Source organism: Aphis gossypii, unplaced genomic scaffold (assembly GCF_020184175.1).
Source record: "Aphis gossypii isolate Hap1 unplaced genomic scaffold, ASM2018417v2 Contig00461, whole genome shotgun sequence".
NCBI classification, from domain to species: Eukaryota; Metazoa; Arthropoda; class Insecta; order Hemiptera; family Aphididae; genus Aphis; species Aphis gossypii.
Window position 1 is genome coordinate 129,582 of NW_026083118.1, and position 18,397 is coordinate 147,978.

Consider the following 18,397-nt stretch of genomic DNA (forward strand, 5'->3'; position numbering starts at 1 on the left):
CGTCGTTGGACGCGTCTGTAGATAAAATAATTGGATAGTCGGGGTTAAAATGCACTAATACTTTATCAGAAACAACCAGTTTCTTTACCTGATCGAAAGCTAATTGACAGTCCCGAGTCCAACAAAATCGCTTGTTTTTCGTTAATAAATTATAAATAGGCTTCATGATTATCGAAATGTTCGGTAAAAATCTAGAATAATAATTAACCATGCCCGCGAATGATTTAACTTGCGTTATATTACGAGGCGCTGGCGCGTCTACGATTGCTATAACTTTTTTTTTACATTTACGTAAACCTACCGCTGAAATGATATGACCTAAATATTCAATTTCACTTTTAAAAAATTCACATTTAGATAATTTAACTTTTAAACCTGCATCATTTAAAATTTTAAATACTTTGTCTAAATTATTTAAATGCTCTACTCTATTTTGTCAAGTAATTATAATGTCGTCCAAAAAATTAGCTACACAATCATGACCTTGGAAAAGTTGTTCTATTAATTTTTGAAATATTGCACTAGCCGGCGAGACACCATACGGCAACCTATGAACCTTAAAAAGTCCTTTGTGGGTGCTCCACGTTAAGATTTTCGAAGACTCTTCGTCTAAAACTAATTGGTTGTACGCTTCACTAAGATCAATTTTGCTAAACTCTTTACCTTTGCTTACTTTTTGAAAAATTTCCTCGATTCTTGGTAACGGATATTTTACGTCCTGAACAAACTTATTTACCGTAACTTTGTAATCCGCACATAATCTAATTTTTCCATCACTCTTTAAAATTGGTACTAACGGACTTCCCCACTCGCTCGACTCTACCTGGGAAATTACACCTAATTTATCCAATCTACATAACTGTTCTTCCACCTGCTCTTTAAATGCAAAAGGAATTTGCCTTGGCTTATAAAATATAGGCGTAGCATTGTCCCTCAATCTAATCTTAAATTTTTCGTGGACATATTCGCCTAAGTCGTTATTAAACAATTTTGAATATTTATTTTTTAATTGTTCAAAATTAAGCTCAGTATAATCTAACATATTAATATTAGCTAATTTTATGCTAAATTTTTCCATAAAATCTCTACCTAATAAATTTGGACCTCCCTTCTCAACAACAAAAATTTTAAAAAGTTCACAAACTCTATCTTTAAAACTAATCTCGGCTAAAAAGAAACCCAAAATGTTAATTTTTTCACCTGTATAACCACAAACATTTTTAAAAACATTTTTTAAAATCGTATTTTTATTAAATAATTCATAGAATGTTTTTTCCGAAATAACTGTTAAACCCGAGCCCGAATCTAATTGTGCCTTTAACTTAACATTGTTAATTTTTACGTCCAAAATAATAGGTTTTAAACCGTTCGTTTCTATGTTACAAATTAAACTCTCATGTGTACCGTCGTCTACCGACTCCACATTCAAAAAATTTGTACTTTTAGATTTATTACACATTTTAGCTAAATGTCCTACCGTACCACAAAGATTACAACGATAATTTTTATATTTACAATTTTGAATACCCGTATGCCGTTTACCGCAAACCCGACAAATATTGTTCTCTGGTACCGTGTTGACTGCTTGATTGTTGCCCTTGGAATTTTTGTTACTCCCTTTGGATTGGAAATATCCATGTTTCTGCACTCCGCTGACACCAGTATTTTTCGCACCTTTGTCTCCGTGAACCGCATACCTCGAACCAAAATTTTTGTGTTCCGCCGACGACGTGTTGTATTTTTGACGAAATTGTTGCCCTTTTTTGTTTTTGATCCAATTGACTTGGTCTGCTTCGTTGAAAAGATAAGTTTCTTTTGCAAGTGCGATTTCAACAATTTGAGAAAAGGTAGTCTCAGATGTTGGTTTTTCCTCGCAAACCCTGTCCTTAATTCTTCCCGATTTTAATCCGAAAACAAATTTATCGATTAAAATACCTTCAAGTTTGTCACCAAAATTGCAATTTGTTGATAGATTTCTAAGTCTAGCAGTGTAATCCGCAATTGATTCACCGTCCTGCTGACTAGCCGCATAAAAATTATTTCGCTCCCGGAAAATGTTTATTTTTGGAGTAAAATGATTTTCCATCAACGCACACAATTCTTCAAAACTTTTTTCTTTTGGTAACTGTGGTGTGCACAAATCACGTAATAATTTGTACGCATCTTGACCAATGCAACTCAAAAATGCAGATTTTCTTAAATCATTTTTGATTTTATTCACTTCTAGAAATTGTTCCAACTGCTCTTGATATATTTTCCAGCTGTCGACATCAACATTAAACTGTGCTAAACTACCTAAATATGATGCCATCTTTTTTATCTTCGTCGCCAATGTAAAATATGTGTTAAATAAAAAATGCGATTTGTTCTCATAGTAGTTCGCGACACAACTTTATTACGAACACTGACAAGGTATATATCGTACAATCGCCCAGATCGGCCGCGGTAATTACATTGTATCGATAAGCGATAACTTAACGATCAGTAGGTACTGTACATATATATAATAATAATAATAATAATAATAATAATATACACATATATATAATAAATATACAATATCACATACTGCATCAATTATGGTTTCGCATGCGGAAATAAACGGATAAGTGGTCTCTGCTAGACCTGAGTATTGGGGAATTATTTTTAAAGCTTCGGTTACTTTAAGTGTAGTTATTTTTGGAGTTGCCATTTTTTTAATTTTTACCGCCCTTTTTACTGGTATATATTCTGAATGAACAATATTTTTATTGCTTCTTAATCCTATCGTACACGTATTATTTTTAATAGGACTTTTTTCAAACTCCTCTAAATTAATTAATCTAATACTTTTATTTAAATCTGCTGGGTAACTTATTTCTATATCTTCTTTAATTAACCTACTTATTTCTGCTTCAGTAATTAATTCGCTACTACTATCATTTAAATCTACAATACTACTATCGTTTTCTATTATACCTATTATCTTATCTAATGTTTCTCGAGCTATTTCTTCAAACTCGTCAATAATTTTGGCGTCCTTTTCTGCAGAACCCGTACTCATTAATTAATATTTCTCTCAAATAATCAATCAATCAAAAAACAATCAATCTCAAATAATTCTCATATATAATCTCAAATAAAATTCTCAAATTATTTCATAATCTCTCAAATAAATAATTCTCATAAATCTCAATTAAAATTCTCAAATAATCTCATATAAATCTCAAAATAATAAAAAAAAATCTCAAATAACCTTACTGTTATATACTCCCAAAAATAAAAATAATAAAATTTTTCCTACTACGATGGACCAATAGACCAAAGGAGACGTTTACATATATAAATTATGCTTACAAGACTGCTGTTTCCATTTTGCTTGCTTGATCTTCTCGCCGTGCCTGAACTGCAACAATGATTGTAGATCGATTTCCACAGATTTGTTGGAAAGAAGTCTCAATCCAACGGTGATCCACTTGGTGAAATTGCCTCTGGTTGAAGAAGTTGACAGGAAAATATTAGTAATATTTTTAATCTGTCTCGTTCTCGGAAATCAACCCTGTCCACAGCGCCAATTTTTCTGTTGCGTCCCGACTAGGTCGATTCATGCATCAACGTACAAAATGAATACGTCGTGTTGTTCAAGTATAAGTTAATTGTTTATTAAAATAGTTCTTGCACGAATACAATTATTATAAGCTTAAAGTAAAATATATAAAATAAGATGGTGAGTGGTGTTACGACCGGCCTCTGAGTGTCATAGATATCCCTATTCGTTGGTTATACAGTAACCGTCTGTCGAGCTCTTGTCTCGGTCTATCTTATATACGATTTCTTACAAGAGTGGGTGGTGACTCCGTCATACGAGGGGTCCCAGAACGACTGCTTGTGTATTCTTAACCATGATTCTTATCGAATCGTCAAGACACCGAGTTTCGACTTTTGTAAAGAGACGTGTGATTTTACTTTAATTGTCAAATTATTATACTAATATAATAGTCCACTCTCTCGTGTCCTGTACTCGTGTGCCTGTAGTATTAATTATATAAGTTAGGAAATTTGACATTGTATGATCTTATGCATATAGAATAATTTATACGGACAGTACAGGTCCGTAACAATATATATATAAGAATATATATATTTGATATAAAATAACTGTCGCGACAGATGCGGTCTGTGTAGGCGGCGGACGGAGACGAGTCGTAACGCGCGGTTAAAAACAGACGAGCGCCGCCGTCGCTCTCGGTGATCGTCACCCACGCCACGGGAGCTTCGGGGCTCATCGCCGACTCAGAAAGTGGTTCGATTAATCGCTCGGGCGTCCCGATTGATTATAGAACGAGTGGTGATACCTAGGAAAGGTGGGCTTAGCGGGTGAGATCGCGGTATTCGTGCGACACGACCGTGTCACTATTATACCAAATCTTCGTCCAGTGACGTGTAGTTATCCCTGTACTTGGTAGTAATATTTATGGTTGGTATTTATTCCTATGATATCTTTATTTTTATTGATTTTCCGTAGTGTAATTTTTCTTTGAAATATTCCTTCTTCAGGCGTTATATTTGCTGCTGATAAAGGACATTTAAGTTCAACTAGTATATCATTGTCGATTAAACCATCAGGTGTAGCTCCTAAAAAATATTCCTTGGAATCTATAAATAAACCACATTTTGATATTTGCACTTCTAAAACTTCTTCAATTTCAATCTAGCCTCTTCTTCGTGTTCACGCCCATACTCCATTGCTTTACAGTCTATATCAGATTTATATAGCATACTTTTAACTACACTATCACATGATGTGTCACTGCGTAAGCAAATATTGCGTCCAAAATTTTGTGTTTACATTGTTCAAAGTAAGATATAATGAAGTAAATATATTTTAATGTTTATGTATACATTAAACATTTTTGCAATTCAAACAATCAATTAAAGGTAATATATTTATTGATATTTGAAGGTAATAACTTGTAGGTAATTTAATAATAAAACAAATATTTAAAACAAAATAAAATTGGCATATCACCTAGTTTAATAATAATAAAAATAATTAAACAAAATAAAACTAGTTTAAAATAATAAAAACAATATATTATCTACCAACTATTGATTCATAAAAATTATTTGTTTTGTTAATTTTTGTCTCTTGGGCACAGGATTTAGAATTTCTATTGAAAACATTTTTCCAAAAGAATGGAGTCAAATACTTAGGTATTTTTTAACTAACAATGAAATTAAATTCATTTTATGTGGTCTATCTAATAATGGAACATTATCGCATTGAAGTGAATTAAATACAGTTTTGTCAAGTGCAAATTTATTGTTACAAAGGCTTATTATTTTTAAATCAATACTTTTTGTATTTAATGTTTGTAAGTTATTAGTTAAAATTAATAAAAATGTTTCAGCTTGATAAATTATTTTGAACGCACATTCTGAAGGAGAAACTAACCCACCATTATTTTTAAAATCAACAAATTTTGAATATTCTAAATGATGATTATAGCTGTGTTCAGATAATACTTTGAGGAGCGATTGAATACATGAATTACAGTCTAATAAAGGTATGATTTTTTTTAACGCATAGCCAGTAATTTAATATATAGTATTTTTTTTTGAGTCTTCATAACTACTATTTGAATGATTTAATAAAGTTGATCTATTTACTATTTCAATTTCATCAATATCACTGAAATTATCATTACTAATATTTATATTTTGGTTTTTTTTTGTTATATTTGAAGGAAAAAATAGATAATGTTGCATCGTCGTCAAAAGTATTACAGTTTCCGTGAGAGGAACAAGTTACAGAATTTTTAAGCAATATTTGTTTCAGTGCTGTTTTAAATTGAATAACATTAGGGTTATTATTTGCACCATATCGTTGCCGTATACGGCCGAATAATAACTCTATGTGGTCTTGAGAAAACCTGTAAGTTAAAATATATTTAAAATTTAAATTTTGGGTAAATATCATTTCAGATATTTCAAAAATTGATTTGACTGCAGCTGCAAATCCTAATATAAAAGTTTTTTTGTTAGATTTAAAAAGAAATTTATTTTCAAATTTTAAACTAAATAAATAATTAATAAATGGAATAATTTTATCCTTAATAAATTGTATGTTAGACCTAAAAATTGGACTTTTATAACCTTTTGAAAATGGGGATCTAGAATTTAAAAAATCAAATATTTGGTCTATAGTTCTACAAAAGTTAATAGTTTCATCAAACCCTGAAAATTGTTTATAGTTATTATTTTTTAGATATTGAAGTGCATTGGCTGTTGAAGAACTCAACAGTTGTACAGCTATTTTTACCTTCATTTTATTTTGTTTCCAATTTATGTGTAAATTAGATATTTTATTTGCAAATTTTAGAGATAGAGTAGTCTGTAATTCATGTAAATATTCAAAATAACACCAAATCATCCTGTCATAGATTCAACAACCAAACAATTTCCTAATTTCGAGCTAATTTAACCATATGACAAGCATCTGGTATAAAAAATATTTTTTCGCCATTAATTGGATGTTTAAACCAAGATTTAATTGAATCAAAATCATCACCAAACTTACATCCTAATAATTTTAGTGTTGAGAAGTTTGTGAATGCTCCATCACATGTAACACCCCATATACGCAATTCTGATTGGTATGCTAAACTAAGTGCTGTTTTAATTAGCTCTGCTTGAACAACGGCATTAACGTTATTTTGTAAAAAATATCCAATAGGCAACTTCCATTTACCATTTAAACTAACATAAATACTAATACTTCTGTTGCTGCTGTTTCCGAACTCTCTAAACTTACCTCACCACCAAAATCACAGTAGCCGACGAATTTGTGAGTTTTCTTGTCCCAAATTATTTGTTTTTTTATGCTCATTGCATCTAATATTAAATTACATTCTTTGTCTTCAGGGCTTAGAATTATTATTCGCATTGTTATCGTCGATCGCCGTCGGCCGTAATCCTATTAATTCTTTATTTATAAATACTAACTATTTATATTTATATATTATCATTGATTATAAATACTAATATAGTATAATACTATATAATATAGTAGGTATTTATAATCAATGATATTATGAAAACGTTTTGTATTTTCATTTCTTTGATTGGAATCAATAGATTCGAGCCCACGGTACGAGTGCACGATTATAGTCGTATTAATATTTTCTATTATTTTATTATTAAAATGTCCGGTGATAAATGTGCTTTTTATAATTGCAAAATGACTAAAAGAAATTCTAAAAATGTAATTTTTCATGCAATTCCAAAAGATAGTGAACTTGCAAAAAAATGGATTTTAAACTCGGGTAGGAATAAAATATGAATTAATATAACATTTTGTAATAATTTTTCATATAGTTTTGTTTTTCAATATTTTATTTTATATTATAAAGGAAATATTAAGTTAGAAGCATTGAGTCCAAAAAAGCTGAGAAAACGGTATATTTGTTCTCACCATTTTGATGCATCTATGTATATGAACCCTAATGCCTCAAATAGTAGACTTATACAAGACGCTGTGCCTACAAAGTATTCAATTGGTAATTACTTTAAATAAATTACTCAGCTATAATATATATAACATAGTACCAGGTGACCAGTAGTTATTTTAGATTATGAATGAAATGATGAATGTATTGATTCAAATTTGAACTCAATTTTTTTACGAAATATGTCAAAATCGTGAAAAAGTAGGTACAAGTTTGGATGGCTGCATACAAACTGAGTCCCAGTAAAACCTTTTATGACGAATTGAGTCCCGGGTTGTTTTAGGGTATATACCAATTGAGTCCAGTGAAATTTTAGGTATAAAACTGTTGAATGTAAACAACACACCCTGTATTATGTAGATTATAAGCAAATTATTCACACTGTAGTACAGAAGACGCTGAATAGACATTTTATATTTCTATATCATATTCGTTCTATGTAGTAGCCTGTAAGACGATTAGTCGTTATTTTATATTACGCCATATAACACTATAGTTGTTCGTATCAATTATACATATTATTATATTATTACATATATCCGATCTTATTTCATTTACCTTAGCTTCTGTATATCTGTGTACATCAACAGGTTATGGGCCCAGTAGTAAGGTATTTATAATAGAGTCGTGTATGTTTTAATACATTAATTTTTTTTATTTTACGAATCGCGTGTGTGTGTACAGGTAGTGTACAACAATAATAATTCGTGAAGTATAGTGCAGTGTAGTGTAAGTGCGTCAATCGTGTGAAGCGCAGAAACTGTGTTTGTTATTATTACATTTATAGTGTACAGACAGTGTACAGATAATTCGTCATTATGGAAAACGAATCTATAAAAATTAATAAACTAACAGGTAATGTAAATTGGGAAACATGGAAGTTCCAAATAAAAGTCTTAATGACTGCAGCCGATATATTTGACGTTGTGACCGGAAAATCGAAAAAACCCGTTCTTACAAAAACAAGTTCAGAAACTGAAGATGATGCAAGAAAAAGGTATGGTGTTGATTATTCAATATTTAAAAAGGCTGACAATAAGGCTCAAAAGTATATAGTTACGTCAGTGGACGAACAACCACTGCAGTACATAATGAATTGTGACACGGCTAAGGAAATGTGGGACAAGTTGCTTAGTGTTTATGAACAAAAGTCGGACTCGAGTGTAACGTTGATTCAACAAAAGTTCTACAGCTATGTTATGAACCCAGATGACAATATGGCGATTCATATTTCGAAATTGGAGAGTCTTAGTAGAAAATTAAGCCAGTTAGGTGAACCAATATCCGACTCAATGCTTATGACCAAGATACTAATGACATTGCCAGAAAATTACAAACATTGTCTAATTTGTCGTCCAGACTCATGGTGGAGGAAACAAGGCAAACTCAAGGACATGATGTCCAGAGAGATACTGCAAGTAGTAGTGCGTTTTCGGCAAAGAAATCGTTTGGAACACATTATAAAGAAAAACACACGAAAATTGGCAATTCTGAAAATCAACGGAACAACGATAAAAAACCAGGCAAGTGCAATTATTGCAAAAAACCCGGGCATTGGAAGCGTGAATGCCGAATTTTCTTAAAAGAACAAAAAGAAAAAGTTGAGAGCGAATCAAACTCAGGAAATGCGTTGGTTGGTGTACAGTCAAAGGACATCGAAATTAGAGAATCAGAAAAATGGTATGTGGATTCAGGTGCTAGCGATCACATGACCAGCAGAAGAGAATGGTTCAGTAATTATGAGACATTTGAAGTGCAGTTACCAGTACGTATCGGTGATGGCAAATATATTATGGCTATTGGTAAAGGTAATATAAATGTTCAAGCAAAAATTTGTGATAAATGGGTTGACAGTTATTTGTCTAACGTTTTACACGTGCCTGATCTTAAGGTAAATTTGTTTTCGTGTGGAGCATGCCTTGACAAAGGTATAAAAATGGTGACAGATAGTGACGGCTGTATATTTAAAAAAAACAATCGTATAGTTGCTATTGGAGTCCGTGAGAATAAAATGTTTTCAATGCTTTTGAAGACTAGGCCATTACAAGCGGCTGACCAAGCAAATGTTGCGATTAAAAATTTCACGTTACAACAGTGGCATGAAATGCTGAGTCACCAGAATGTTCAATATGTTCGGAGTTACTTGAAATATATGCAGATCCCGTTTACAGACACGAAAAACAAATTTTTCTGTGAAGCTTGCATTTATGGTAAGCAACACAGAGAGCCATTCACATCGAGTACTACTAAAACTACAAAGCCAGGTCAATTAATTCACAGTGATGTGTGTGGTCCTATGGAAGAAAACTCGCTTGGAGGTAAACGATATTTTGTTATTTTCAAGGATGATTATTCTAGTTACACGTATGTGTATTTTATGAGCCAAAAATCGGAAGTAAAAAATAAATTTGAATTATTTTTAAATACAGTCAAAAATCAGTTAAATGTTTCAGTAGTTACTTTAAGAAGTGATTGTGGTTTGGAATATAAAAATGCTGAATTTAAAACCATATTGGATAAATTTGGAATTAAACATGAGACGAGTGTACCATATACACCTCAACAAAACGGCAAAGCGGAAAGGTCAATGAGAACAATTGTAGAAGCGGCAAGAACTATGCTATACAGTAAAAATTTGTCTAAGTCACTTTGGGCAGAAGCAGTGAATACAGCCGTATATACAATAAATCGTACAGGAAACACAGGTCAAGAAGGAAAAACACCTTACGAATTATGGTTCAACAATACACCAGATATAAATCACCTGAAAATATTCGGTAGCGAAGTTTATGCTCATATACCGCAAGAAAAACGAAGAAAATGGGATCAAAAGGGAAGAAAAGGTATTTTTGTTGGTTACTCAGAAGAAACGAAAGGTTATCGTATATACTTTGGTGGAAGAGAAGTTTCACTGAGCAGAGATATAATATTTAAAGAGTCCACAAATCCGTCAACAACTTTAGAAGTAAAAATCATAAGTGAAGAAAAAGAAGTAGATTCGGAAGGTGAAGATGAAGATGAAGAAGTCAACAGTGACGACGAAGAAAAACTGGACGATGATAAACAGATGCCAGTAGAGGATCAACAACAAATGATACTCAGAGACAGAGAAAAACTCAATAAACCTGTCAGGTATAGAGATGCATTTTTCTCAACATATAATGACCCAGTAACATATAAAGAAGCTATGACATGTAAAAATGCAGACGATTGGAAGGCAGCGATGGACGACGAAATGTTATCATTGCAGAAAAATGAAACTTGGAAATTAGTAGATTTACCAAGAGATAAAAATCCAATAAATAACGCATGGATATATAAAACCAAGTACAAAACAAATGGAGAAATAGATCGATTTAAAGCTAGACTAGTAATAAAGGGATGTGCGCAAGTTCATGGAATAGATTTTCAAGAAACGTTCAGTCCAGTAGTGAAATATGATTCGATTCGAGTAATACTTGCGATAGCAGCAGCCAGAAAATTAATGCTCAGACAATTTGACATTAAAACAGCGTTCTTATATGGAGATCTTGAAGAAGACATCTATATGAAACAACCAAAGGGTTACGAGGATGGAACTCAATTAGTATGCAAACTTCAACGGAGCCTATATGGGCTGAAGCAGGCACCCAGGTGCTGGAACAAAAAGTTCAAAAATATGCTGAGGAACTTTGATCTAAAGGAAACAAGAGCAGACCCTTGTGTATACGTAAGCAATAAAAATAATCAATTACTATTGTCGCTATTTTTGTAGATGATGGACTAATCGCAGCAACAAACAACGAGCTGGTGGACACAATGGTGAACTACCTAAAGGACAATTTCGAGACGAAGGAAGGTGAACTTGATCATTTCTTGGGTATTGAAATTGATCAGAGACCTGATGGTTCAATTTTCATACACCAATCTTCATATTGCAAGCGCATTTTGGAGAGGTTCAATATGGAAGAAGCCAACGTCCTGCATATTCCAACAGATCCACAACACTCATTAGATCCAAATTTGTCTGGATCATTGGAAGCAGGGGAAGTTCCATACAGAGAATCAGTTGGAAGTTTGTTGTATCTAAGCCAAATAACAAGGCCTGATATAACTTTTGCAGTAAATCTTGTCAGTCGGTCGTTATTTAGAAAAGCCTCTGACAATTCATTGGAATGCGGTGAAACGTATATTTAAATATTTAAAAGGAACGTTTAATTATGGTTTAATTTATGATTCTAGTATTACACCAAAGTTGAGTGGATATAGTGACGCAGACTATGCCGGTGACACAATAACGAGACGATCAACATCAGGATTCATTTTCATGATGGGGGATGGAATCGTAGCATGGTGTTCACAAAGACAAAAATCGGTAGCACTTTCGACTACTGAGGCAGAATACATAGCGCTGAGTCAATCGATACAAGAACTTACTTGGTTGACGCTACTTATCAGTGATCTTCTGGAGACACAGGGAGATACACCGGTTCTGTATGCAGACAACCAAAGCGCCATCAAACTAGTGAAAAATCCAGAATATCATAAGCGAACGAAACACATCGATGTTCGCTATCACTACATTCGTGAGAAGTTCAATGAAGGGATGTTTTCTCTGGAGTACGTGTCAAGCAAGGAGCAGTTAGCTGACATATTGACCAAGCCAACTCCACGACCAAGATTCCAAGAACTCAGGGAGATGCTGGGAATTAGATATATTAATTCTAAGTCAGGGTATATTGTTTAAGGGGAAGTGTTGAATGTAAACAACACACCCTGTATTATGTAGATTATAAGCAAATTATTCACACTGTAGAACAGAAGACGCTGAATAGACATTTTATATTTCTATATCATATTCGTTCTATGTAGTAGCCTGTAAGACGATTAGTCGTTATTTTATATTACGCCATATAACACTATAGTTGTTCATATCAACTATACATATTATTATATTATTACATATATCCGATCTTATTTCATTTACCTTAGCTTCTGTATATCTGTGTACATCAACAAAAACTAATTGAGTCCATGTTTTAATACTAACTGAGTCCTGTCAAATTAAAAAAAAAATATTTTCCATCCCGTTTTTACAGACTTTAATAATAATAATAATAATTTCAAATTTGTGTATAATTTAATAAATGTAAATAATGATAAAATAACATTTTTTATATTGGTAAACATGTATGGGATAAGCATTTTATATATTCAAATCTAGTTATTGTGTTTAATTGCAACAGCTGCATTTGATGTTGGATTTCTATTTCTTTTTCTAATTTTTATATACGTTGATTTTATATTTTACTCAAAATAATATTCGGACTCAATTCGTATACTATTCGTTTCCTAATCCCGGACTCAATTAGTATATTTTCCGTTTGTACCCGGGACTCAATTAGTATATTATTTTTTTTTCCCTTCAGGTATAGGGACTCAATTAGTATACAGCGGTATGGATTACATTAATTTTAAAAAAACTTGAACTTTGGCCAATTAAAATTTTTTATCTAAGTTAAAATTTTAACGAAATTCAAAATTCACTCATAAAGCAACGATTTACTATCAAATAATTTTAGATTTTTGTTATAGTTAAAAATTATTAGTAGTAGAAACTTGAAACATACGCCAGTTGCTTAAATTAGTCTTTTCTGTACATGATTTAATTTTAGGTAGGTATGATATTTATTAAAACTTAAAAGTAACAACTTTTTTTTCGCCACTCACTGGTAATACATCCTAGAGTTTGACCACCACTGTCCTAGACTAACAAATCATCTCCGTTCAAAATCGTTTATCGCACATAATGATACTTATCATTGGATTCAAATTTGACACTCTTATATATAATAGTGATTCACACGGCAACTAATGTACAGCAAAGCGGTACCCACTTATTAATCACGCTTTTTTTTAAATTTTAATTGTAAATTATAGAACCAGAAACCTCTAATAATGCGTCAATAACTAAGACTTCGACTAAACGAATTTCACCTGTTTGTAAACCAACAGAATTCATCGTGGAAAATATAAGTGAAAATGAAGGTAGCATTAATTGTAACGAGACCTATGATACTACACCAGTCAAAAAGGCAAAAAAAGGTAAACTAGTTTTTCATGAAATCAGTATTAGTTATTTGGACTTACCTTCAAAAAAAATGATAGCCAACAATATAGTTAAGTAGGCAGAGACGTATTTAGGGGGGGGCGAGAGGGTAGCATCGCCCCGGGCGGCAAATTTTTTTGGAATTTAGGGGCGGCAGCACAGCCAACATTTTTTGAACCATAATCTATTGTCCATTTACGATCGTCAATCAAAAATTGAAAATTTTTTAGTTTTTAGATAACGGCTACACTGCGTTTTTCTTTTACATAATAATATTATCAAAAGTTGTCCGCATGGTGCAGTTGGTGCACACTGTGCATTACTGCACTAAATCCTCGTGTTTCAGGCGTTTCAGCTGTAAGCCAAAGCCGCGGTAAAGCCGTTAATTCATTATTTGTTTACGTTTTACGCGTTATTTACATCGTAACTCGTAGTTAATAGGTAGTGTTATTGATTCGGCCGTTCGGTGAAAATTGTGTTGTTTTAGTTTTAAAATTGAAATAATTAGAAGGTTTATTCATTCATAAACGTATTATCAAGTAAGTTAATTGTTTTATTTTATAAATCTTAAAAATGCCTTAATTATTTTGCATTTTTATTGTACTTATTTTTATTCATAAATCACATAAATATTAAAGTACCTTACTTAAGATACACATTTTAATATTATTACTAATGCCTAAGGCTTAACGCTAAACTTTATTTTCAGTTTCGTTGTGGTGAATACTGAATGTATTAATGTATTATAGCTGATGCTGCTGCTTGCATGCTGCTTGTTATTTTTATTATTTATTTTTTATTGATTCTGCTTAAATATGGCTGACAAAAGAATTAAATTGAGTGGTGCGGCATTTAAAAAGAAAGCTTTAGAAAAAAAATTAAAAAATTCTCTTGTTCTTTCTCATATTCCTAAATTAGAAAATTATTTTATGACAAAGAAAACTGAAGATCTGACATGTATGTATAAAATGTTAAATGATTGAACTTTATAACTTTTGTATTTGATTTTATCTTTTCATTATTTAGCAGTTTCTACAAGTGATGATAAATTAGAGAATGATGTTGAGAATAATGTGTTTGACATAGTATCTAGTACTGAAAATAGTATTGAACATGTAGATAGATTTAGTGAATGTTTTAGGTAAATAATTTTAAGAAATACCTAATTGCTTATGCATTTTTTTAAATTTATATTATTACTGTTCAGCCTTTTTATATCTATTGCTCTATTAATAGTTTATAAATTTATTGTTTAAGCAATGAAAATAATGATGTGTTACATGATAATGATTCAACAAATCATGATAATTGTTCTTCTGTCCAATTAAAGCAGTTAAGTTCAATAGAAGACAGTAGAAATATTATATCCCAACCAAAATGTCTTCCTGGGTAAGATTCAAATATTTTAATCATTACATTTAAAGAAAACCTAACTATGATTACCTAATTGATTTAAATATTGTTTATGATAACTATATATAAATGGTAAAATATAAAATATAATGTGACATTATATCTTACCTATATGATATTTATCATTATCATTTTGTACTATTAAAATAAGTCCGTTATATTTTTAATTAAATATTCATTTTTGTACATTTGCTTGCCTTATATTAATATATATTTAAATTATACATAATTGTATATATCATAATTATTAATTATTATTATATTCATATTTTTACTATTTAATTTTATTTTAAGAAATGATCCTGCATTATGGATTGTAAATGATACTACACGAGATTATATATCATTACACGGTTTTAATCAAAACATTGAAGGCAACAACTTTTTAAAATCAAAAAGATTATGCTCTAAAATTGTTAGAGGTACAAGAAAATCATATTACAGATATTTACAACCAAGCTTATTTCAAACAAAACTTTTAAATGGACAAGTTTTAAATAGAAAATACCTAGCATATTCAAACAGTATAGGAAGTTTGTATTGTGTACCTTGTTTATTATTTGAAGGAAAATCTAGTTTTGCTTCTTTTGCTGGGTTTTGCAATTGGAAGAAAGGTGAGGAAAAATTATCTATGCATGAAAATTCAAAAACTCACAAAAACTGTGTTTTGATTATGAAAAAAAGAGGTGATTTACATCAAAGAATTGATAAACAAATTGTGTTACAAATAGAAAATGATGTTAAATATTGGAAAGATGTTTTGTGCAGAGTAACTGCAGTAGTAAAATCATTATGTTCAAGAGGTCTTTCCCTTAGAGGAAATAATGATAATTTCGGCAATTCTCATAGTGGAAACTTTATCATGTGCTTAGAGCTGATTGCAGAATTCGACCCATTTTTAGCTAGTCATATAAAAAAGTATGCAAATAAAGGAAAAGGAAGCACATCATACTTATCACTTAATATTTATGAAGAGTTTGTCAATCTTATGGGACAAAAAGTACGTGAAACAATAATTAATGAAATTAAAAAAGCTAAATATTTCTCTATTATTGTGGATTCAACACCAGACGTATCTCATACAGATCAACTATCCTTTATTTTTCGATATGTTAATGACAACGGTGAACCAGTTGAACGATTTTTACTTTTTCTTTCAAATACTGGGCATAAATCCGAAGACTTAGCTAAAGCAGTATTTAATGTTCTTGAATTATATAATTTAGATATTCAAAATTGCCGGGGCCAGTCTTATGACAACGCATCCAATATGGCCGGAAAGTATACAGGCCTTCAAGCTCGAATAAAACAAGTTTGTTCACACGCTGTATACGTTCCGTGTTCAGCACATTCTTTAAACTTAGTTGGAGAATGTGCAGCAAATTGTTGTTATTTGGCTGAAGATTTCTTTAACGTAATTCAAAATTTATATGTGTTTTTTTCTTCATCTACACATCGATGGCAAATTTTATCTAAACAGTTGCAGGGCAATGTAACTATAAAAATGTTATCGGGTACACGTTGGTCTGCACGTCATGATGCATGTTTCAGCCTTTCATATAACTGGAAAGAAATAATCAAAGCACTAAAAATATTTGAAAATGATCCATTGGAAAAACCACAAACACGGTGTGAAGCTAGGGGCTTGTTAAAAAAACTACAAAGTCTGGAAATGGGAATAATGGTCTCTGTGTGGGGCGATGTACTTGAGCGATTCAATGTTACAAGTAAGAAACTTCAAGAAGTAAAAATTGATTTGAAAACTGTTATATCATTATATAACTCCTTAATCAAGTACACTGAAGAATTAAGAAATAATTTTGATTTATATGAGAAAAAAGGATTTGAAAAATGTGGAATTAAAGAATACAAAGACATATCAAGTAGAAAGAAAAAAAGAAAGTTGGTATTTGGAGAATCTCAAGATACTGAAGCCCAATTAAGTCCAAGAGAAAAATTCAGAAGTCAAATATTTATAACAATTATGGATTCTCTTATTTTTGAATTAAATAAAAGGGCGAGCGCTTACGAAGAGATCAATAAAACATTTTCTTTTCTATTTCAGCTTCAAAAATTAAATATAACTGAAGTACGAAAACAAGCAGATTATTTGAGAAAGTGTTATCCTAATGATTTACCTGTAACATTTGCAAATGAATGTGTTCATTTTAGAAGCTATTTACTTAAAAATTCAAATAAAGAAAATATACCTAAAACTGCTTTAGACATGTGTAAAATGATAAATGATGATGATATTCAAAATATATACCCTTACTTCAACATAGCACTCAGAATGTTTTTATGTTGTCCAGCATCTAATTGTTCATCAGAAAGATCTTTTAGTGCTCTAAAAAGAGTTAAAACCTATTTAAGATCTAGGATGACAGATGATCGCCTTAATAACTTGGCGGTACTTCATATAGAGTCAGATATAACTACTCAAATACAATATGATGAAATTATACAAGATTTCAGTGAGAAGAAATCTAGGCGTAAATTATAATGTTATGTTAAGTATATAAAATATGTTATTATCAATAAATTTGTTTTTAAATTAGTATTCATATTTTTTTATTTTTTTTTTTTTTTGGAGTGGGATGGGGGGGGGGGGGGGGGGGGGGGGGGGTAAATGTAGCCATGTAGAGGCGGTAATAAAATTTTACCTGGGGCGTCAAAACTCTAAATACGTCTCTGTAAGTAGGTACACACTACACAGTGTAAAAAAAGTTTTAAATTTTTCTTACTATAATTATAAAAGTAGTTAAACGTAAGTCAATTAAAAAATGTCAAAAAAATGTAATAAAATATGCACTTAAAATGCAAAATATGCAGTATAAAATGCCAAAAATTATAGTATAAAATAAACTTAAAATAGTTTTTAATTTAATTTAAATATTTATAATGATATTATGGAATATTATACATTACATTTTACAGGCATAAAAATGTGTTTATTTAACATACATAATACATATGCAAAATAAAAGTTTTATAAATCGATTTGTTTTTACATTATTGAAATTATTAGGTATATACCTACTTTCAAAGTTACGTTTCACAATCACAAAAAAAATGCACTTTCCTACAAATTCACATCCCTATTTAGTATTTATGAGTAAATAAAATTACTATTTATCTAAAACCAAACATATATAATTCATATGTTAATTAGTAAGAATAATATATTTATATCATTAAATATATAGGTATACATTTCGTTGTCTATCACTTTATAAAATTTATGTATAGATACAATAAATAAATATCATCGCAGAATCATTTTAGCTTCTTATCTCATTAAAAATTTAAAATAAATGTATTTTCGATAGGTGTATCTCTATCACCACAGTCATTCAAGGTATTTACACCAGTACGTAAATATAATGGGTCAGTGGCGTATTTTGTATGT

At 30.9% G+C, this 18,397-nt stretch overlaps 2 protein-coding genes across 2 annotated transcripts; one reads left to right on the forward strand and one right to left on the reverse strand.

Moving 5' to 3' along the window:
* Positions 1–412: 412 nt before the first annotated feature.
* LOC126554302 (uncharacterized protein K02A2.6-like) lies at positions 413–2,569 on the reverse strand. The gene has a single exon (XM_050209387.1). It carries the CDS (start codon positions 2,309–2,311, stop codon positions 437–439), a length of 1,875 nt encoding a protein of 624 aa, XP_050065344.1. The 5' UTR covers positions 2,312–2,569; the 3' UTR covers positions 413–436.
* A 12,778-nt stretch (positions 2,570–15,347) lies between these two features.
* On the forward strand, positions 15,348–17,548 carry LOC126554301 (zinc finger MYM-type protein 1-like). The gene has a single exon (XM_050209386.1). The coding sequence runs from the start codon at positions 15,620–15,622 to the stop codon at positions 17,489–17,491; it is 1,872 nt and encodes a 623-aa protein (XP_050065343.1). The 5' UTR covers positions 15,348–15,619; the 3' UTR covers positions 17,492–17,548.
* Positions 17,549–18,397: the final 849 nt, after the last annotated feature.